The 24,835-nt window shown below is 36.5% G+C and overlaps 1 protein-coding gene across 1 annotated transcript; it reads right to left on the reverse strand.

Moving 5' to 3' along the window:
• Positions 1 to 1,119: 1,119 nt before the first annotated feature.
• On the reverse strand, positions 1,120 to 8,395 carry LOC104604799 (uncharacterized). Its single transcript, XM_010269340.3, has 4 exons — positions 8,074 to 8,395; positions 5,588 to 6,097; positions 3,404 to 3,550; positions 1,120 to 1,566 (listed from the first exon to the last, which is right to left on the reverse strand). Exons 1-4 carry the CDS (start codon positions 8,185 to 8,187, stop codon positions 1,477 to 1,479), a joined length of 861 nt encoding a protein of 286 aa, XP_010267642.1. The 5' UTR covers positions 8,188 to 8,395; the 3' UTR covers positions 1,120 to 1,476.
• Between the last annotated feature and the right edge of the window lie 16,440 nt (positions 8,396 to 24,835).

Below are 24,835 nucleotides of genomic sequence, written 5' to 3' on the forward strand. Positions count from 1 at the left end.
GTAGCCCAATTTAGAAGTAGAATGGATTGGAAACATTCATCAGTGTTATTGATAAATGCATATGTGGAAATATTTATAATGTTGGAAACGTACAATACCAGATCGGTTAACCACTTTTATGATACCAGTTGATTGGTTTTAAGTTTTTTGCTGCCTTGCTGGTATCTTAATCTGACATTCAGACCCTGTATATGAAAAATATTTTATAAATAAAATATATAATCTGTTTATTTGTACATGTTTGTGGATGAGCGTGAGTTTAGGCTGGTCATATACATATTGTAAATAATCAAATTTAGTTTAAGATGAATATGATGGTCTAGATATGTAATGCAATGTCAGTTGGGTTTTAGTTTAGCTCGGGTTACACAAGGTCTCACAGGCCTAACCCAAGTTTAGGACAAGCCTGAATTTTCTGGCCAAGGCTCAGTTTGGAGCCCAAAAACTACCAACTTATGCAAAAACTCAGGTTGGGTTGGGCATGCGTGGGGACGTAAGATTCAATTGAGTAGAAACTAGATAGGTAGATATATATCGAGATTAGCCTTTTTCAAATAGGGTAAATCTATGATGCCAGAACCAATCGAAACCCCTTGTGAATTTTGACGAATGCCACTTGTAATGGTTCTTCCAGCATCATGTATTTTTCTGTATCATAGTAGAAATCAAACTTTCTAACTTGACCGGCAATAGCATCCAAATTCGAAATACAACCTGATAACTCAAGAGGTTGAATAAATGAATAGAGCCCAATTCCAACGCTTACATAAACAGTGACCGTTTTTATTATGAGAATCAAGGTTTTAAAAATTAGACCGGATATAAAACCGTTTTGGCCACCGGTTTCCAGGTTGAACAGTCCAACTGTCTGGTTCAAATAGATAGCCCGTTCTGATTTAAAAATAAAAAATAAAATGAGAAAACAATAAAAAATCAACGGGTTGACAGTTAAACTGCACAGGTCCGGGTGAACCAGTCCGACTGTCCGGTTTTCAAAAAACCGTAATGACAATTAGATATCAGTACAGTGGTCGATGGAAGGCCTTTTGCTATGCGCACTTGGGTTGGGCTATTTTACAGATATCATTTTCGGCTAGACTATCAAGGGTTAGCTTTGAGTGGATTAAAGTGTCCAATAGATAAGCCACGAGCTGGTGGCAATTAGATACCAGTTACGAGTTCTCTTATTTATTAAAACAAGCACTATATACAACACTAAGCGACTAGGTTGACCTACAAAAGAAAGCTACTACAACAACAAGGAAGATGTTCTAGAGGGTGCTATTCACTGGGTTCTGGCTGATTTTAGGAATATGCTGAATAAAGCTTCTGCTTTGCTGGCTGCTGGTGCCACAGCTACACTCTACACTACATCCTCCTGATTCTCTTCTATGCCCCTCGTCGGAGATTAAAAAAAAAAAAAACTAATCTTTTCTTACCCATATAAATATATATATGTATATATATATACATATTCTACTTCTTGGAAATATCCGATTCTTCAGTCTTGGCGAACCTTCCACGGACCCTGGGCTGACTGTCAGCCAAAGCTTTCCTGCAAGCATACTGAAAGAGGCCACCATAAGTGACAGCTGCCTTGGATATGAGAAATGCAAATCATATAGCTCCTATAGTGGAATGCTCAATTTAAAATACTAAGATGCTTTTCTTTTCTGATTGGCATACCAGAAGTTAATTACAAGGATTGATCACCTAATAGTTTAGAAAATTCAGGGCTGCACATTCCCATTCAACCGTTCAGTAACTTGAAGGGGGGCTGGGCTCAACTATTGCACATGGAGTAGATTTAACATGGGCTGTTTAATTCCAATACATGGCTTGATTTAGCTTAGCCATCCTTTCATAGATGAAAGCAAGGCCTTCATTCCCTTTCCCAACCAATGTGGGACTTGGGACAGTCACTCACTCATTATTGAGTGTTGTTCTAAGTCCCACATTGTTAGGGAAAGGAAACGGAAGCCTCCCCTTCTGTATAAAGGCCTTGCCTATGAGGACAACTCTCATATTTGACTTGATTCGTGTGTTGGCATGTGGCATATGTATATGATAAAAATTTTGGGTAAAAGATTTATACCTCCCCTGAGTTTTACATTAAATACTAAGATCTCCCCTCTCTTTTCAAAATGGACTAACTTACCTCTCCCCTCCGTTAGGAATCTGTTAAAATCCAATTGCATGTGAGCACTCATTGTGTGGCTAGTTATTTTCAAAAACCCAATATTATCCTTTTAATAGCCACTAATATGTTTATAAAGCCAATGGACAAATACCTCCACTCACAAACGTTTTTCCTGTTACCTTGCTAATACTGGTTATCTGTAAAGTGACTACTGTTCTTCTACAGGGATATTGGTTAATGGGTGTTTCTCATTATCTTAGCTGGTTTTCAGTTTTGTGGAGGCTCATCATAAAATTAAAACTATACTGGCAACCTAATATTTCAGCGTTTAGGATTTTAATTAGTTAGTGTGGAAAGATATTCAAGTTCCATTTTTTCTTTTTCTCCTATTGTGGTTTCATGTGATCAGGAGCTGAACTAATTCATTCATCGAAATGAAGACAAGTTGTTTCAATGTAGCTACCCAAACCCCATACGTGGAATTTTTGGAAAACCTTCCATGCTTGTAGTGACAGGTGCACGGAGTTCCTTTAATGATGATAGATGCAGCAGTGATGGTGGCAGTTACTATTGGTCCAAGGGTTGAAGATGATCAAAGAGTCTTACGTATAATTTGATTAGACTTAAGGGCATATTAGACATTTTGACTTGTCCGTTAGAATTAGAAACAACCGTTAATTCTTTTGATCGGGGACGTTTTAGTCTATTTTAAAAATAGGGGGGAGGTCTTAGTATTTAGTATAAATTTCTAAGGGAGGTTTAAGCCTTTTACCCTAAAATTTTTATTTTTTATGTAAAAATATAAATATGTTATATATATATTATATGTATAATAAATACATACATTATATTGTGGGCCGGGACTGGCCTGGAATTTTGCGGGCCTGGGCTGGGCTTGCATACAAAATCATGGGTCCGGGCCGGGCAAGGTTTCTGGGTCGGATGAAGGATGATCACCCCTAGTCCTAGGTCATGACAGATCACAGGCTATAGCCTGTCTAATGCATGGATAGCTTAGCCAGGCCATCAGTCCATGTGTCTGAGAGAAGTGGATCATGTACAATAGGATTTAAACCAAACTTCTCACTGTCTATTGATTCTAGATTTGACCTGATCACACCAACCTCCATGTAGTCAGAAGGGAAAGACCTCTGGACATGGGAACCTGTGTAGAATCTTTTCCAATTTTGCACATAAAGCCATGTCTCTGACATAATCTACCAATCAACATGAATTTTGGAGAACGGTGGCAAACTAGCTTACCTTGATTTTCCTGCCAAAGTTCCTCTTGGTCTTCTTTTTCCTATATCTGGAAAGCCTTTGCTCGCGTTCTTCTATGGTGTAGTTGCCAATAGTTAATGGCCGCTCGAAGTGAGAGTGAATGAAGCTCATATTGCCATTGCCAAGAGTCTGTCATAAAAACTCAAAATCAATGACCCCCACATCCTGTGGAAATGGCCAGAAACAGCTAAACATCTTTCAGTTCCATAGTATTGCTATTCAGGCAATAAAGGCTTTGTGGTCACAGCAAATATATTTTTCACTGACAGATGGTGGTGTACACCAGAAATTTAGGGGAGAGTAGAGAAAGAAAAAAGAAATCTAAAGATATTATTACACTTAAGTTCAATTTACTGGAGACAAATTTATCTCCTTAACTATCAAAAGACTCATAACACACACTGCACATAGACCAAAAGAAGAGTCCACCAACCATAGCAGTTAGCTATACTGGATAACTGGAGATAAGAGGATGGTAGTACCTAAAAGGCCTTGTATAGTTAAGTTCAACACAACTAGATGATCAGATTATAAATGCATATTTCTGGACTTCTTTATTTACTGTTCCTCTCTCTTATCTTTATTTAGTTAATTTATTTTCAGTAATGATCACAAAATTATTAACCATGTTTTAGCTGCTTCAATTGGATTGTTCTTGGTGCTACATGTGACCTATCACATAGAAGGGTGCAACAAATAGTTGTTCCACCAATCTGTCCATATACTTTTGGAGCTTGTGTAGTCTTTAGAAACAAGTCATAGGCATTCTCATGAATTAATACCAAAAAAACAGGCATTGCCATGAATGAGATTTTACATTCTCTTCTGAAACCTGCACAAATTGGCAGGTACAGAAATTCCAGTCTCCAAAATAAAATAATTGGAACAGCTTTTATAAACTCATTGCTTTAGGTAATTAAGGCGTTCTCATGAATGGGACTTACACTCTCTGGAAACCTGAGCATACTAGCAGGTGAAATAATCCCAGTCTTCATAATAAAATAAATGGAATAGCCTTTCAAGACAGAGCTATTGTAAGCAATCAAGGTAATAACTTAAAAAGCATTACAGGACTAATCTGAACTGCATGGATCTGCAGTAGTCTTAGAAATTTATACTTTTACAACCTTCTCATTTTGTCAGAAGGAAAACTTGTTTGCTAAAATTGTGTGAAATATCTCTGGAATTGAAAGTTGGACAAACATGAAAACCAGAATAACCATAAGAACAATTTCTGATATTCTCAACATTTAACACTAATATCTTTTCTATTTTTTGGCAAAACATTCCCTTTTATCTTGTATGACTTTACAAATACAAAATACTAATATTTGAATATCCTTTTAAGAAACCCTTTATTTTAATTTAACTTACATTTTACACATTCTACGGAAGCCTCTGTAGTTGCACTGCTATCAGTAAAACCAAACTATTTCTGTAATTGGGTGTCTTCACTCCTCACATGATATAATTAAATATTGTGCATTGTTTTAGCCACATTTCTCTGGAAGACAGTGTCCAGACATTGAAGAAACAGTGTCCAATTATAATCATTTCTGACATTTATTGATTTTCCATTTTATTATTTTATTATTTTTTTACTTTTTTACTTTTCATAATTCGACTACTTCACAATTACCCATATCTTTTAGAAGAGACGCACCAATCCTGTCAAAGAACCATTTTGTTGACAGGATCACAAGGTCAGATAGTTAACTGTTTGACTCATCAAATAAAAATGTGAAAAAAAAAATAAAAGAATCAAAATCAAAATGGTTGTAGATTATATGTTGAAGCTATTTTTACTTCAAAATGAGCTTAAAACAATAAATATAATATATAATAGATAAACACATGTAAATGGGATTACTTTGGCCAAAGTTAACATTTCTAAGAACTGTTTAGCCAAAATAAACCATTTTAGCTGGGTTCCCAGTTCTGGCAGTCTGACCATCTGTTCTGGTCGAGTCTGACAACATTTTGATGCACTTTCTTCAATTTACAGGTGGGTAATCTATTCTACAAAATAGATAGTGCTATATGACAGACATAAGAACGAACTGTTTCTAAGGAAGTTTTTCAAATAGCTCTCCTAGGGATAAACACATGGCAAAGAAAATATTAGAAACATAATGAAACTCAAAAGAAAAGGCAAAGGGTTCTGACCTGTATGTCCCCCTCACTGAATGCCCTTCGCATCCCATAGACATCTTCAAAGTCTACTCCCTGAAAATCCAGAAAGTTTGGCCTTATGGCACCCCCATGTGTCCATTCCATTGAGCTCAAACACCCTGAACTAACACTTTTCTGGATTGGCCCCTGAACTACTATCTGATCTTTCTCTGCAATTGGAACCTCCTCCACTTGTGTGGACGGAACCTTGACATCTGGAACTTCAGGGAATGGTTCTTCTATGGCAGACTTTGCCAATAGAGCCTTCTTGCACCCATAGAAGACCTCATTCAATAGGTGCTCACTTTGAATTGAATCAATATCTGTGTCCCTGATTGTCTGGGAGGAGATGACATCTTCCCCACAAGAAATCATTGAAATAGCAGCTGTAATGGGGTCAAGACCCATTACTGGTTCTTCTATGATAGGCTCTGGAGCTTTGAAGAGATCTCCTTCTCCCCCTAGGTCATATTCTGAGACAGTGGAGGTCTGAATCAGGTTTCTCTGCAGAAAGCATAGAAAGTACAATAAGGTGACAAAGGAAAATGGGGAAAGGAACACAAAACATTCCCAGGTTAGAGAGACTTTGGAGCTGTTCTTCACTATACAAAATATTAATATTTAGTTTTATTTTACTCAAACTAATAAAAACATCTCATTGTGTCTAAGATGTGAGAAGTAACAAAAAATATAAGAATGTCAGGAATTGATTAGAGTTTGGATCCAGCAACCAGTAGTTGGAGGTAGAATAGGCTCTTCTAATCATAGTATTCACGGTGCCATAGAAAAGCTAGGTGACCAGGGAACGCCTACATGCCCACCTAGGCTCCTGCCTAGGAAACAAACTTTGCATATAAAAGACCCCTAAATCCATATTTGATTTCTTATTTTGCATAGTAACCAACAATCATCTACACTAACAATTAGCAATATTGTTTATTAAATAACTATAAAATTCACATCAAAACATAGAAAATACAATATTGATGAATAGATAGACAGTTAAACAATAATTCAATAAAGTAACTACATTAAGAAATAAACTAATGAATGTTATAAAGTACGTCCATACCAAAAGGCTAAAGTTTTCACATAATTTGAGGGAGTACACAGTTCACAACTTAGAATTCTCCACAAAGTTCACTAATCAATTCAAGGGTTTTGTTTTCGATTTTTTTGGCAGCACTCAGCTTTGCAGTTTTGGGGTAATGGGAAATTGTACAAATTAGATGGTTTGGGATGATAAAAAAGGCCCACCGCCCACTGAAAGAACATTGTAAAGGCCTGAAGGGTAACCATGGGGCTTCAACATTACCAACTGAAAGCAGTTTCTTGAAAATAAATAAAATGAGAAAGGAAATAACAGTGACAAAGGATGAAAGAAACTGAAAACAAGAAACATTATCTTGAGCATTCCCAAGAAGAGCTATTGGCGATGGTTCATGTTAAACTTATCAAGGATAACTTGTTCCATCGAAGGCGTTCCAACAGTGTGACTGTGTGAACAATAAAAATGAATAAATAAAAGAAGGTGACAAAATACGTGTGGGTATTAAATTTATTGCCGCCCAAATATCTAAATGACAGAACTACCCGAGCGCGCTAAATTGATGAATTTTCCTGCGAAGAAGTAGAAGAAGAAGAAAAAGAGAAGAGAAGAAAGTCCGACTTCTTCCACAGGAACGGAGATCTTCTACAGCTTTTCTAAGCTGTAGTTATTCTCTCTCAGACCAAGCACCTAGCAGGATACAAAAAAGAGAGGAAAAAAGAAAAGATCAACTTTCGCTTTTCTTCAACTTTTCTTTTCTTTTTCGCCCTTTTCTTTAATCTCTGTGAGTGTGGAGAAAAGTGAATCCTCAATACCGAGTTCACATCAGAAACCATCCGAAGGACAAGAAGAAAAGATGTACGAAATTGAAAAAGAAAATCGTGGATTTTATCTGAATAAAGCTGAAAAACATCTTACTACTATTATTTTCTTTTTCGGATACATGAACAAACGTAGAATCTTGAAGCGTTACGAAATTTCATTTAAGATTTGGCAAAAAGAAAACGAAAATCTACATGAAAATTGAAATATGAAGGGTTGATAGAATCCAACCGTCATTACTAGCTATCATCCAAGGAAATCGAAAAACAGAATGAAAAACCGCTTCATTCGAGCAGGAGTTGCTACTAAGACTAAATCGGGACGCATAAAACAGGAAACGAAGAAAAACGCAAAAAAAAAAGCAAAAAATAAAATTAAAAGAAAAGAAGAAAAAGAAGAAGAGGAAGTTTTTTTTTTTTTTTTGTATTTAAAGAAAGACACGAAAACCTGACTTAAACATGCAACTGGAATCCCATACTGCGTTTCGATGGAGCCCAATCAAAACTGAAATTACAGAATAATTCACTGAAACTATGATAAAGTTCATTTGAAGAAACGTAAATGGACAAACAAAAAAAAGTAAATCAAGAAGGGAGAAAAATAAAATTACAGTTAAAACATTGTTCTTCTGAATTCGACAGAACTCCTCGAGTTGCTGAACCTCCTGAGGGAAGCCCTGAAAGTATGGAAACAGAAGTCCCGTGACGCCCGTGTCTGCATACATTTCTGAATAGATCACTTGCTCTATCTCTCTCGGAGCAGAATCCGGAGGTCGAGGTGGAGATTTAATGGCGAACACCCCCTCACTCCTCGTCGGTATTTCTTTGCTGCGCAGCCTTGAGAACAGAGCAGCACAGCGGAAGTAGCAGAGAAAACGACCAAGAATCTGACTTTGGTTGTGTCTCTATTTGTCCTTTATCGGAGGGATTGTATTGTTTGGCTTTAGTTTTATTTATTGATTAAATTTTACAGATTAATTATTGTTATATATATAAAGTAATACACGGTTGATGGCGAATGCTAGCTAGACGTCACATTTGCACTCGCTTGGTTCCCACTCGCCTTAGTGATGTGAAAAGGGCGATTGCGATTTGGAAGAAGAAACAAATGCATTTTGGGTTTAATTTATTTATATAAATTGGATTTTTTTTAGAAAATTTATTTTTTTGGTAAATTAAATGTAGCAATTTTTGTGAGTTGGGATTCAGGCAGTGCAAAGCCGTTCAAACAACCATCATAGCCTTACATTGGGAATATCTCTTCATAAAAGTATGGAGATATTCCCGATGCAAGGATGTTGAATGGGCCTTGCACTGACTGAAACCGATCTCAATTTTTGTTGGCTGTTCTATCCATCTATCTACATATATATTATTGTACTAGAACGAGAGAAACGGCACAAACCAATTTGCATGTCCACATGCTCATGCTTGTATCATGTGTGTGTGCATAGATGTGTGTTTCTTCTTTGTTTCACCGTTGTGGGAGCGACCTACATAATTAGGGGTTGTTTGGTATTGATGATGTTTATAAAATAAAAATTTTGTTTGATTTTGTCTTGAAAAATGAGATAAAACTTGTTTTAAACGTTTTGTATGATTTTTAGTACCTTAACTCATTAGGCACCACTTAGGCTCTGTTAGATGTCATACAAGCCAAACATTAAAAAAACGGTTTTAAAAATGAAAAACATCAAATTTGGTGCTCTTTTTTTAATAAACGGTTCACACGATTTTGGAGAGAACCATTTATCTGTTAAGCAGTTCAACCAAACAACTTTTTAGATGGTTTTTATTGTTTCTCTGAAAAGCTACATCATACCAAACACCATCTAGATTTTCTCTTTGTTTTTTCATTCATTTAGCGATGCATGTATGATGTATGCATGCATATACATCTAGATTCTCTTTGTTTTTTCATTATGGTGGTGCAAGTTATTTGGGTGTAAAATTTGATTTATTTTTGTTTCAAATTTTAACCTATTTTGTTTAATTATTATATTATTGAAATAAAATAAGACTTTAAGCAAAATAAAGTAAAACCCAAAACAAAATTAAATCAGAATTTGTATTCTTTTCATTTACACTCCCGTACATTTGTACTCATGCAAATATAATTGCACGGCAACCAAACATAGCCACTCAAATTGAGTTCTGAACCGAATCCAAGTTCAATATATAGAACTCAAATAGTAAGAAGTTTGCAAGCTTAATCAAGTTTATATATATAATATTTTTAGTTCTTTATATGTATAATTATAATTTTTTTTATATGAAACTCAAGCCTTTTGCTTTTATGCCGAATTGAGGTTGAATAATCCAATATTTGACCGACTGGTATACATAGAGAGAGAGAGAGAGAGAGAGAGGTGTTGAGATTAATTAGTAGATAACAATGCATAGTCATAACAAAAGACAATTGATTATAACAAATTCACAATACTAATGTTGTTTAGAAAATTGATTGAATTATTAATAAATAAAGCAAATTATAATAAGTGAATTAAGATGAGGAGCATTCGAATCCAATCTGATTTTTAAAATTTTAAATCCAGAATTTAAAATATCGGGTTTGAACCATATTTGGATTTAATCTTATTCTACTATACTATTATTAAAATAAAAAAATTAAAAATAATTAATTTTAAATTTATACACACACATATATAAAGTATTATATATAATATAATACTATATAATATAAAGTTGATACTTGCCTTGGGTTTAGTGTACATATATGGTTAATCCTTGTACATACATGCATTCATTGATATTTACTTTTCACAAAGCATACTTAGCATCACATTCAACTAATTATATTTTGAATGCACACTAGAACAAATACACCACATCAAATCAGAATAATCACATGGAATATTATTAGGGGTTAAACAAAGGATGGCAATGTTAATGTTGTATCATTTAATTCAAATAAATAAGAATAGTTGAAGCCAGGTACATGCATGCATGAAATGAAATGTAAGATATTTGCACTCAGACTCAGTAGTCAATAGTAACGCCTAGCATCCATGAAATAAAACAAAGAAATTAAAACGTTTCCAGACCAGGACCGACCTTAAACTCAGTAAAATAGAGTGAAGCAAAGAGGGAGGGAGAGGTCATATTTCAATTATATTCATTCAACAGCTTGCTTGATGTGTACTTGACTTTCCAGTCTCAAATAAAAACATACGAGTTTTGGGCCCCTTGCTTTTCTTTTGAATAATCTAATCTTCTGGACATTCGGCCTCATCTGGGCTTTGAAATTAAACACTCATCAATATTGTACCCAGCAAGAAAGTAGAAGGGTTGGAGGTTAACCTAATCTGCTACTATCATCATCAGTCACCCTAATTATTTTGGGTTATACTCTTTTTCTGGTTATTAGAGGTTAATGCAATTACTTCCTTTTTGTTTTTACTTCTCCATATATAAATTGCATTCTATTTGGGGTCTTCTTGTCATGTCTCTTATAACAACAACCGCTATCATAAAGAAAGACATATACAAAACGACCCTAATGAGGGTGAAAGTTATGCAAAGTTGAATGACACATATAATCCCATTTGTACCAAGGAGCTATTTCTTGAAAATTAAGCATAGGGCTGAAGATGGTGTCATTTTTTGTCCCGATTAATGAGATCCCAATTCAGTCCAATCCATTTATGATTAGATAGATTATGGGTCCTTAGTAAAAGTTTTTAATCATTTTTAATTTAATGGTAACACTCAACTCTAATTGGTTCAAATTTTTAATGAATGAAATTTGGATATAGCTAGGGCTATCTCATTCAATATGATCTATTTGTCTTCCATTGTATATATTATATTAAACATAGTAAAAGAAATGTCACTTGCTCGACAAATAACAAGTAGAAAATAAGAAAAGAAATGAATTATTTATAGACTTATCAGCTACCAAGCTTATATCAAACAAATTAAACCAATACAAGGGTTGTAAAGGTTTCCCTACCTCTCCCTTCCTTTCCTTCTATTTTCCTTCAAATCAAACATAGCCTTACGGTATGCAGAATCAAACAAGAATATGATGATGGAAGAATAATACAAGCAGTTAGTCATGAATAAGATACAAATTAGTGAAAGAAGGGAACACCTCTAATGTATTGAGATTGGATTAGCTGAATATAATGGCTGTTTAGTAAGCTGTGGAATCAATGATAACGATCCATACTAGTCGCAAAATACATGTTTAATGGGGTGTGGGCTCAATATATCTTATGACTGGTGTGGGGCATTATCATTGGTTCCAAACAGCCATTGCATTCAGGATTCAGCTAATTCAATCTCTTATATCTTCTTCTCTAGGCCCAGAGCTCATGCCTCTGCTTTTCTTTGAAAGCCGGTAGACTTATTTCGTTTACTAGAGAGTTCCACGGATTTGAAACCTAAAAGCAGTTTCAACAACCAAATAAAAAAAAGTAACTGTTTTCTTTTCCTTTGGATGAAAATGACACAAGAAAAAAGGACTCAAAATGCATCATTCTATCTATTGCATGCCATCAGCTTGTTCCTCAGGCTCAGTTTGAAAAGAGTGCAAATGTGTACAGCATAAATGCATACAAAATATAAGATTTTACACTCTATATATTTATATTTATACTCCTTCCAAATTCAGCCATAGCTGAAGAACCAAACTTACTCCATCCAACAGTTTTAACCTTGGAAGGACAAAGCTGATAAGTTGTCCTCACAATGATAAATGATGCTTGTTGCAAACAATTAATATTTGCACTGATTTTCTTCTTGTGCCATGTTTTCAAGAGATGAGGCCGAAAAAAGGGTTGATGCCTATGCATCTTTACTATATAAACACTTTCTCCTTGGCTTCATATCAAAACTACAAGCTCCATCGTTTCATTAATTTTCTTTTGTGACTGTGGATGAAAGATGATAATATCTCTTTTTTTTTTTTGTTTTGTGAATCATTGGCATTTTCTCATTTGATTGGATGATGGTAAGAAAATGCTGAAACCATGATCATAATAGATATAAACTTCAAGTCCATCTTCATTGCATGCATTCGCACGCTCGCTCTTACTCTAGCTCTGAAATGCACATGTCATCATGAACTGAAACAAAAGAAGAAATGTCTAAATGAGCAGCACCACTATGGAATAACCCCGGCCATTCATTCATTAGACGTGTATAAGCCCACTGCGGGCTACTTATTCAACGCTACTGTACCAATCTTTTTTGTTGTTATCCGATCCAAGTGGGCTTAGTCTTCAGCCTTTTTGTTTAACCATGATTAGTTCCGTCGACGCATATTAATATTTAATTAGTATGAATGGATTCTCAGGTTTTAGATACTCATCAAATTGCAATAAAATATAGCTCAGTCTAAGCATATGATTTGGTCACCGACACAACAACAAAACTATCTTCCTCCTCCCCCCTGGGAGAGAGAGAGAAAGATAAATAGAAATTTGGCGTAGTTTGTATATAAAATGCAACTAAGTGAGCAGAAACAAACGGTGCACGTCATTGGAGACGTAAGATCTAGAGGGAGGAAATAATAAAGAAAAAAGAGAAATTAGCTGTAAAAGGAAATAAAAAAAGGGGGATAGATTCTTATCTCTTCCCAATTCCCTCAAATTATTCAAATTCTCTCTCAAATCTCAATGTGGTGGGCAGGGCTATTCCTCCCACACTGCAATTTGAAATAAAAAAAAAAAAAAAATTATATTCAGACACCAAAACGACATACTGGATTATATATAAAGTGGAACAAAAAATGCGCGTCTCTGTGCTTGGCCCATTGCATCTAAGGATGCTCACACTCAAAAATATTAAAATAAAAAAAAAAAGTTTAGAAATGCCTTATATAAGGTTTCCAACCAAATATATTTGTATTAATTTGAACTCTTGGGTTTTCACCACATGATACGTTAACAATATTAGTGCAAATCCGAAAAAAAAAACTGCTATAACTGTAAAATGAGAATATTTTTCATATTTGTATGTTATTATTTATGGGGAGATGTTCGAGATATGATGTATAGTTAAATTGCCGTATAACTATATATCCCGGTGTATTGATGGATTAACTAAACGTGTTATGCAGGGATAGCCTTATTAGCAGTGTAGACTGTCGAATGCATGTATACAGTGAAGAAAACGTGAGAATTGAGTAGTCCCCTTTCCTTATCTTTTAGTACTTTGTTTTCTACTTCGCTCTTCACCCAAAAAAAGCTAGCTAACAATTGAGATACAATAAGACGAGGAGTCTGATGAAATGAGAGCCCACCCCCATGTGAGAGGAGCAGATTTTTTATCCACTTTATACGCCCAGGCCCAATGGCATTAATCAGGGACTGACTGACTGATGAGGGGCATATACAGAACAAAGGAAGAAACTCTGCCTCTGCTCTGTAGGTTGGGTTTGATTGCAATGCAAATAAATTTGTATTGATGCAAAATCATGGCGGTGCAAATGATTTGAATATAAATTCTGACCTATTTTTGTTTGATTATAGCAAGATTTTAAAAACCGACCTGAAAATGGAATCGTTCTAACTATTGATTTTCAGGTCAGCGGTTCAATTGTCTGGGTTGAACGGTTTGGATATGTCAGTTGAGAAAAGCCAGAAAGCAGAAGGAGAAAGAACTGTTCTCTGAGAAAGAAAAAAAGAAACAAGAAGGATAGAGAAGGAAGAGGATGAGGATGATCGGATGCTCACCGGCGACGGCAGTGGCAACAGATACAGATATGAGATCTGAGTTCTCGGATCTTACAGATCTTAGATCTGAGATTGATTTTTCTAAAACTCCTATAGAAAAAAGTCTTCTTCTTCTTCTCTTTGTGCTAGACCCCACATCTGAGTTTGTGTCTTTGACTGGATCTCAGATCTGAATCATCTGAGTTCTCTCTGCAGCTTTATATTGAACTACTGGTCAGGTTGAACGAGTCGACGGTTCGATTGCCCGAGTCAATGTTTTTCTGACAAAGTCAATGGGTTCTGACCTAATAACGGGTTAGGGGTGAAATGGAACTAGTTGTCCAAACGATTTTCGGGCCGAACGGTCCGACCGTCTGAGTCTATGATGGTTTAAAAACATTGAATTGTAGTACAAATGAAGTAAATTATGACATAAAACAGAATAAAATAAAATCCAAAAAAAAAAAAACAAAAATTTGCATTTTTTACATTTACACTCCTATGCATTTATACTAATACAAATAAAATTGCATTGCAACCAAACACAGCCTTATTTATCATATTTTGGCTTACATGGATGGATGTGAAAAGTGAAAAAAAAAAACCCTTAGAAACCCTAAAACAGTAACACCCACTTTGGGGATTGCATCATTTTCAAATATCATTATAAGGTCAAGTAGCTTTCAATTCTGAGAGGGAAAAAATTATGAGGGGGGGGGGGGAATGGAGAATGGGGTGTAAAGTAATCAAAAAGGTTTAACAGAATTTCAAGTAAGTGGAAAGATAGAGGAGAGTGGGAATCAAAGCATATTCTGTCATTTGAAAGTTATCTTTTTGATCATTTGATGGCATATGAGACAACTCAACCTTAAATGCCCACATATGGTAAATGCGTTTCAGTGCCATTGGTGGTTTTCTCAATCCCTTCTGGGACATGCTTCCCCCATTTCCATATTCTCTCTCTCCCACAGTATATACATGTAATAAGTCTGGCGAGAACGACATAATAGTTGTCCTTCCCCAATTTCTCCACATTAAAGCATTGGAGACGTCTCGGCTCTGATGATTCTGACACGTGAAACCCATAGTTTGTCCTACTGTAAGGCCTATCCTATGTATCACATCATTCTCAAATTGATTCTAATAGTGGAACACATTAGATTAGATGAATGGAGCAACAAAACAAGAGAGAGAGAGAGAGAGGAGGGGGGTGGGTGGGTGGGGGGAGGGCAGTATAGGCTTTCTAGACTTGTAGGGAGTCTACCACGTTGGGTTGGAATAATGCGGTAGTAGGTGTTCCACCGTTAGAATTGAGATAATAGACACCCAAGTTCTCATTTGTTGAAATTAGATAGAAAGCGAGAAAGATAAACAGCTAATGAAGGAGAAGTAGTGAAATGAGTTTTGTTTTTGCTTTGCATCGTCTGTGTAGCTTTTCAATCCCTCATGAGTTCTTTTTTAGCTTTCATTAATTCAATCAAAGATAGAAAGATATAAAGGGTTGAGAGAAGAGAATGTATCCCTCTGGCGGGCCTCAACCATTCTCTCTCTATCGTAGAGTTAGAAAGCATTTGGGAACTTGCAATTGAAGATGGGACGAGGGACAAGATCAGGAGATGTCGACCCCAGCTGGAGTGTATTGTCTCTTTGTGCAGTATCTTTCTGGACTAATTGTTATTGGAATAGCTTTGGTGCATGGGACCCCCTTCTCTTTTGCCTTTACTTGCTCCAAACTTCAAAGCACTTTTGGATTCTTTTGTATGTAATTATGCAATGTAGGGTTTTTGACGTGGATTGAATTAGGCTTTAATTGAGCTGGGCCAAGCCTGTCTCTTCTCTTCATTTGCTAATTATCTACCTTTCAAATTTTCATAACAAGAGTCAAAGCTTCATAAGCTTATTATATACAAAATTTTTCATCAAATTTCTTATATTTAGAGTATCTAGCTAGGACCCTAATTAAAAATCAAAATGACAAATTGTGTTAATTGTTACCGCTTGCCAATTCTATTATTCCTTTAACTGTTGAAGCTGCACACACGCACACTGGTACAGAGACAAAGGCATAGCTAGCTTTTTAATTGTGATTTTTTTTTTTTAAATTTCTTTTCCTTCTGTAAGGCTTGTCCTTTACTGTTACTCTTGTAAGTGGTCCACAACTCCAAATAAAGGGTTAAGGGTACAGTATTAGTTTGGGGACAGCCACTTGACAAGTCATGTATTGAGATTGGGATTCGTTGCCCTATATCAATGGTAGAGACTGGAGACCGGAGAAGTGGAGGAGTGGGAACTCAAAGTTTCAAACTCTTCATGTGTGCCGTTTTTGTTTTATCGTGAGATGAGTTGCACGCACTTTTTTTTTTTTGTGCTACGTGTAGCCGTAGCAACGTCTTTTCGAGATCCGCTGCACTTTTTCTTGCATTTATTATTCCGTTTTAAGCAATCAATATGTGACAAGTGTCTTTATTTTCATGCCACAAGTCGTTATTTCTCCGTGTAAACCGCATGGGTTTGATTCGAACCCAGCCGAATACACTTCGATTCCGCAAAATAGCATGATGCTTAAATTTTGTATGTTTATTGAATGAATGCTAGTAGTTTATTTGTTGGTAAAATCGAGAAATGCAATAATTGTAACCGTTTATCATAATTAGGCGTTACATCATCATAACAGTGAATAAATGCCTGGCCGTTGTGGAGAGTCCGGATCTCCTGTTCACGTCTACCCACAACACACTACCCCCCGTTAATTTGGAACATCTCCCCCCTCATAATATTATGCAGAGGATGAGATGTTCTCCATGTGTGACTGCAATAAACGTGGGTAGAGTTTTTGTGGGCGGGAGATCCGGGCTCGTTTGTGGAAACTTTAAAAAATAACTTTCACAAATGACTAGCATGCACAAAAACCAAAATTCACTTTTTACATTTTCGATGCATGCAAAAGAGCAAGAGAGAGAAAATGCTGAGATGGCGCCTATGTGGCACCGTGAATAAATGTAAATAGAACCAAACACCTTGCCTGTTTGGAATGGTGGGCACTTATTCACTACGGCTGCCTTTGCAACCATTGTAACACGTCATCAGTGTGAAAATACATTGATGACGTTTATACTGAAGCAGAAAGTGACCATTGCTTTTTTTGAAAATAGTGATGGGTGGAAGAGTGTAAAGTTTTATATCGATAAAATTGATGTAGTTTTTACATCGATTATCAATGTAAAACTTTAGAGTTGATGATGTTTTACATCAATCATCGACGTAAAACTACACTCCATCCAAGCACATACAAAATTGAACCAGAGTGTAGTTTTATGACAATAATAATTACACCCTCTTTCCAAATGCATCCAAAACCGGTTCTTGATTTACATCGCATCCAAATGCAGCCTAAATGTTTGTATTTGATTTGTTTGCAAAACCGAGAAAAACAATAATGAACTAGTTTATTGACACTTAAGCACCACTAGGCACCACATCATCAAAACAGTGAATAAACGCCTACTCATTGGGGGAAGCACTAAAATGAAGCTTCCCCCAACGGTAGGTGCACACATAAATCAATGCTTGCTTTTGCAAGTCTCTATGCGTATAGATCCACATAATGAGGAAAATGCTATAGTGGCCCCCATGTGGAATAAACGCCCACAGTTCCAAACACCACCTTTGTTTGAACTTGGATTCAAAATTATAAATATAAATTTGAATCCGGCTCAATTCAAAAGCTTAAATGTTAAAGTACATTGTAATTTAAATATGATAATGAATCAAGCTTCTTATAAAAAATAAAAAATTATTCACATAAAAGATTTTACATATCTATCTATACTATATTATAAAGCAATTAGGTCCCAAGTCAGTAGCCATCTCCTTCTCCAATTCCCCCTTTTTTCTTCTCTCCTTAAATCTCTCTCATTTCTCCCTTACTCCTTTTTACCTCTCTCATTCCTCTTCTTCAATTCCCTACCCAGCCCACCCACTAAGCCACGTGGCAAGGGAGTTCATTATCAAGGAAAGAAAGAGAGATTCGGTTTTATAATATTTGACCAAGTGGCACCACTGTCCCCCACATTCCCCTAAATTATCTATAATTCCTATTTATCTCTAAAATTATCTCTAATTAGGTAGAGAACTTCTCTCCTAAATTATCTCTAATTCCTATTTATCCTCTCCTACTTTTGATCTATAACTATCTAAAGAAAGTTTAAATTAAAAAATTTAAGAATTATATAATATTACAATGAAATTATGTAACAACTTAAAAATATTTATTATAAACACAAAAATAATATTTTTATGGATTATTCAATTCAATAACTAAATAATATTTTAAAAATTTAAATGACAAAATTATTTAAACATTATTCACATAATAAAAATTTGAAACTAAAAAAATATTATTTAAATAATTTAATAACTAAATACTCTAAATAAAAAATATTAAAAATAGCTAAATAATTATATAACATAATATTGAATATTACATAGTAACTTTAAAATAAAAAATTTAAATATTTTATATAATATTTAAATATTTAAATAACTAAATATTTTAAATAATGAAATATTTAAAATAACTAAGTTTTAAATAGTTAAAATAACGAAATTATGTAATAAATTAAAAAAAATTCTTACAAGTAGAAAAGTAATTAAAATAGATTTCACAATATTTGAATTAATAATATAACAAAATTATATAATAATAGAATAAATTATAATTTTACAGATTATTGAATTCAATAAATAATTAATATTTAAAAATATAAATAATGACATTATTTGAGTAACTAAATAATATTGTAAATAACTAATTTTTAAATATTTTAAATATAAAAAGTAATAACTAAATCACATTTTGAATATTAATTAAAAATAGATTAAATAAGGAAATTATGTAATAAGCTTAAAAGAATAATATTTATTAATAATAAATTTAAAATATTTATCTATATTTATTATATATTTGTATATACTAAAATTAATTTTTAGTGTATTTTCAATAATTATTTGTTGTATTTGTGATAAATACATTTTTTACAATTATGTATAAATCTATTTTTGTTTTGTTATTTAACATAAAATTTTCAATAATTATTGGAGATTAAAATATTATTATTTAACTTTTAAATTTAATTTATTGTACTTATTGGATTTATTGTATTTTTGTTATAATTTATTGATTAATAGTTGTTAGAGATTAAACTATTATTGGATATTACACTATTCATTAACTAATTTAATATAATTGTAATATTTATTGTATGTTCATAATTATTGTATTCATTGTATGTTTATTAGTTATTTTTTGTATTTTCATTATAAATTTAGTTTCAATAATTGTGTATTTTCACTATAAATTCTCAATAATTATTGGAGATTAAACTATTGCTATTTATTAGATGTTATACTATTAATTTAGCTAAAATTAGGAGTGTTCATGAGTCATTTCGGTTCGATTGAAGGTTGTTTAACCAACCAAACCAATTTGGTCAGGTTGGGGAGTTGGTCACCTGAAATTAGATGTTCAAGGGCTAGGTAGCCCAACAGGTTGGTCTATCTCGGCCCATTCTAAATCGGGCTTGGACAACGTTTTAAGCCCATAAGCTCATGCTTAGGCTTTAAGCATTGGGCCTGACTATTTTTCGGGCTGGTCTTTAGCTTTCCAAATAAGCCCATCCCAAGCCCAACCCGATAAAATTATATATAGTAAAAACATAAAATATATATTATATAATAATAAAATTAGTAGTAAACATGTATTATATATTATAATGTATAGAATATTATAAAATATATAATATATAATTAATATAATATAAAATATTTGTCTAGCTCATGGTTTGGGCTTGGGCTCAGGCCCAGTCATTCTCTATTTATAAAGAGGAGAAGCCTGGCCCGGGCCTATCGTGTACAGGTCTAACCGAAACCGACCGACCATTAGTAAAAATCAGCCAACTTGGGTTGTATCAATTTTAAATTTAAAAAATTACAATAGTATTATTAAAAAATAAATAAAGAATTTAAATTTATAATATAAAATATTTTAGACCAAGAAATATGAGAATTTTCCCACTTCCTATAATAAAATTATATTTAAAATATAAATTATTTATATATATCTATGGTTAGGTCGGTTTACAAATGGCCAAATCGAAACTAACTCGACCTGGTCGGGTTGGGAAATTGTTGAACCCAAAACTGACCGGAAAATGCTAGAAAACTGACACTCAAGTCAAGATAGGTCGAGTTGGTCAATTTCATTGGTTTTATCAATTTGATGAACCATCCTAGTTGAAATTAATTATTGTTTTTTGTATTGAAAAAATTATTAAAAGTAGTATATAAAATATAAATATTATTAATTATTTAAAAAAAATTAAAATGTAAAGCAATTGTATACTCTTATGTATTTGTATTGTTTAGCTTTCACTTAACGAAGACCATGTATCTCACGGGTCCTCGCTAGTTTGTGTATGTATATAGAAAATTAAAAATTATACATAACAAATTGAAAATAATCATTGTAGCTTGATTAGGGTTACACTTGGTTTGACTAGCGAACAAACCTATATATTTGGAATGAGTTCGTCTCAAAGCTCAATTTAGATGAAATTAAAGCAAAAATGTAACTTGCCAAAAGCTCGATTTGTGTCCACCCCTATTGATACACAAAGATGTATTATCAAACCTACAGTTGATACAAACAATTAAATTATTCAAATCGTTAGTCAAGTAAAATTCTAAAGCTTGATTTTTTCAAAACTTGAAATTTGAACAAAAACCATTTGGTTGGTCAAAACCCATTCGACCCAGGTAATTGAACCATTGACCTGATCACTAGGTCACGAGTTGCATGCTATATTTATTCTTAACTTCTAAATTCTATAGCTCCATTATTTTGGTCAAAAACCTTTTCAATTTGCCTCAAATCCTAATTGTTGCTGCCAAATATGAGGCCGAAGGCAACAAGGGTTATCCTAGGGGCAGAGACGAGGGCCGAAGGCAACAATCAAGTTAGCTAAGTGCTTAAGAGGGGTTGGACCAAGCTAGAGACGAGGGCTCAGAGTTTAGTCCTTAACAACCAATAATGATTCTCTTGGGATTCTGAATGCCAGTGAGTTGGTGTAAGTGTCTTTACCTTGAGACGAGCACCCCCTTTTATAGCTGACCTTGCCTTGGAGTGGTTGGAAGCCATTGGTGATGTGCGACTAGGATTTGATTTGGCTGATGCCATGTGGCGTGTTCTGAAGCCCACCAAGTTTCCCTTCATCACTTGCCCCCCATTCTTGAGACCGTAGTGGTTGTGGTCGGATGGCGTGTTGAGCGGAGACCTCGGCTTTGGCTAAAGAGAGTACCATGTAGCTGCGTGGAAGCATCAAATGGTGTGTTGAGTGGAGACCTCGTCTCCCGCCGAAGAGAGTACCATGTACTTGTGTGGAGGTGTCGACCTCGGTTGTAGAGGACCCATCTTGGCGACTGTGTGGTGACTGCTTCCCTGTTTGTTCCCTGCCTCAGTGGAGGATCGAGATGGACTGAGAACACGTGGTCATGGCTGGCACGAGTGTGGGACATCCGTGTTCGTCGGCCGTGCCCCATATGGGTGTCGACATCATCTGGTGCGAGTCCATACACAAGACGGGTGTTAGTGCTGACCGGTTGTGGCTGTGCACGAAACGACACAGAGGGGTGTCCGGTTTGGGTCGCTCTTGACCCAGAGCTAACAGGCAAACCAGTTCATTCCTTTGACCGTTTCATCTTCTCGAGGTCAATGCCACGTGTAGCTTGTCGGTTCAGGCTATCAGATTGGCTAGTCCGTGGTTGTTGGGTCAAAGAGATGTAAGCCGTACATTTTCCTTTAATAGGGACACTGGTTGAATGATTCTTCACCATTCGTTCGAACCTTGAGTCTTCACTTGTGATCTCGGAGACCTCGGCTACCAATCAGATGATTTCCTAAGTCTTTTTTCCTTGCACTAACACTAGGTAAATGACTCCCATCAACAAAATGTTGGCCTCAGACTCTGAACCCGAGTACTATGAACTTCCTGACTGGAGTAACTCTAGCATCTCTTCTTCCACCTCAACCAGTAGTGGGAGCAAAAGTAGTGACTCAGAGAGCTTCCCTCAGGCGTCTGGTGTTTGGTGTCTAGGTCCTTAGGGAGAGGGCCACCTCAGGGGGAGCTGAGTGCGACCGATAGGGCATAGATTCTCCTTATCAAAGTATTGGATCCACAAGGCCGAGGGACAATTCCACGGGGAATGCCCTTGTGCTTCTTGAAGTGGTGGAGCCAGAGGAAGCTGAAGAGCCTACACCCAAGGAACGGGCCTAGGCCAGGCATTGAGGTGTGACGCTGAAGCGTTATCCCCGCTTGGCTTCGATAGCAAGCTCAACAAAGAGCAAGTGAGGGCTCTGTTTGAGATGTACCATATCCCAGGGGGCTATAGGGTTAAAGTCCCTTACGTAGGTGATCGACCGTGGCAACCCACTGAGGGGGTGGTGTGTGTGCATGAGCACCACCTCCACTTCGACCTTCGCTTTCCCTTGCCTCCTCTCATCCTCGAAATCATTAACCATTACAACATTTACCTTAGTCAGCTTGCTCCGAATGCTATTAGGACCATAGTGGTTGTGTTGATGATGGCTCGCCTCTGAGGTGTCTCTATGACCTTGAAGGTCTTCCTGGGTCTGTTTTCCTTGAGGAAGCATCCTAATGGGGAAGGCCTGTGGTACTTCCAAGGCCGGTGGTGTAGGGTAGTGGACAACCCATTGACTACCCTACCTTGCCTGGGTTGAAACATTAGGGAGGGCAACTCTCTAAGCAACCCGGGCATCGACCGCGCCTTAATCACTAGCATGCTTCCCTCTAGAGATCAACACTCGTGGACCCAGGTCTCCCCTAGGTCATTCGAGACACATTTCTCAACAATCTGGTTGAGGTAAGGCTTAATTTTCACTTGTTTTGTGCTACTCTCTTGTTACTTAGATTTTTCCAATTGACGTGGCTTTCTTGTGTCTTAGTAGATGTCTTCCTGCTTTGGTGACCTCTACGACAAGATGGAGGTGATGCTACAATAGCTCCAGATGTTGCAGGAGGAGAACGAGCAACTAAAGCACCAGCTGGTTGAGGAGCAGGCCAGCCGAGAGGCCGCCGCCAAGATGGCTTGTGGGGAGCACGAGTGTCGCCAGAGGCTCAGGACCGAGGTGGTAGCTGAGGGCTGCCAGGGCCTCACTAGGCGAGGAAGAGCAAAAGCTTCAGGAGGCTTCCGTCCTAGTCGTGGAGGAGTACAAGGCCTCTAGGCCCACAAGGAGCAGTTGGCCAAGTTTGGCACCTCTTCTTGTCTAGAGGGGATCAAAGATGCTCAGTCTCAGGTCCTGGCATCCTTACCCGGACTTTGATGTCAGGCAATTGGGTCCTCGTCTTCCGAGTCAACAAGTGGCCTAGGTGGCATCGACCCATTCCGAGGAAACAAGGGAATTTCGCTAGTGTCCGAGGTCGATAGGTCTGACCTATAAACAAGAGAAGAGTACACGTCAGAGTCCTCAGGTGTTATCATAAGAGCGAAGACTTCGACGGTCAAGTTAGCCGAGTGCATAAGAGGGGTCGGACCAGACTAGAGACGAGGGCTCAAAGCTTAGCCCTTAACAACCAAGAATGATTCTCTTGGAATTTTGAATGCCAGTGACTAAGTGTAAGTGTCTCTACCTTGAGATGAGCACGCCCTTTTATAACTGACCTTACCTTGGAGTGGCTGGAAGTAGTTGGTGATGTGCGGATAGGATTTGATCTGGTCGATGCCACATGGCACAATTCGAGGCCCGTCAAGTATCCCTACATCACTAATTATTATTATTTATAAATAAAAAATTAAAAAATTAAAATGAAAAATATAATTTAGACATAAAATATTCCCAGAGACAAAAATAGTTAAACCTCTTAAAACACGAACACAAAATTAGGTCACATGTAGACCTGTTCATGGGCCGGGCCAGGTCGGGCTTGGGCCGGGCTTTTGCTCTTTATTAACAAGATTTTTTTAGGCCCAAGTTTGAGCCCGGCCCGACCAATGGGCCTACAACTCGGGCCCGAGCCCAGCCCTCATAAAAAGCCCGAAGCCCAACCTAACAGAGGCTGAAATGTAGGGCAACTAAGTTCACTGGTGGTGCGGCTAGCGCCGGTGCCAAAGTTCGCCATCGCCAATGCTTGAGTTCACTGGTTCCTGAGAATATGCAACAATGCATGAGAATGAGAACTGCGAGAGAGAGGAATGGTGGAGAAAGAGAGAAAATTCACCACTGGAGAGAGGGGCGATTGAGTTCACTAGTGGCGCAGCTGGCGCCGGTGCCTGAGTTCGCCGATTCTTGAATCCTAAGAATATGCGAGTGCGTGCGAGTGAGAACTGTGTGTGTGTGTGTGTGTGAGAGAGAGAGAGAGAGAGAGAGACGACCGGTGCCTGAGTTCGCCGATTCTTGAATCCTAAGAATATGCGAGTGCGTGCGAGTGAGAACTGTGTGTGTGTGTGTGTGAGAGAGAGAGAGAGAGAGAGAGAGAGAGATAGAGATAGAGATAGAGATAGATAGAGAGAGAGAGAGAGAGAGAGACGATCGGTGCCTAAGTCTACCGGTGCCTAAGCTTGCGTGTCACCTTTGTGACTGAGAACTATGGCTGCTTGCTTGGATTCGTGCCGGTTATTG

This window comes from Nelumbo nucifera, chromosome 1 (assembly GCF_055504915.1).
Source record: "Nelumbo nucifera cultivar China Antique chromosome 1, China Antique-T2T, whole genome shotgun sequence".
Classification (NCBI taxonomy): domain Eukaryota; kingdom Viridiplantae; phylum Streptophyta; class Magnoliopsida; order Proteales; family Nelumbonaceae; genus Nelumbo; species Nelumbo nucifera.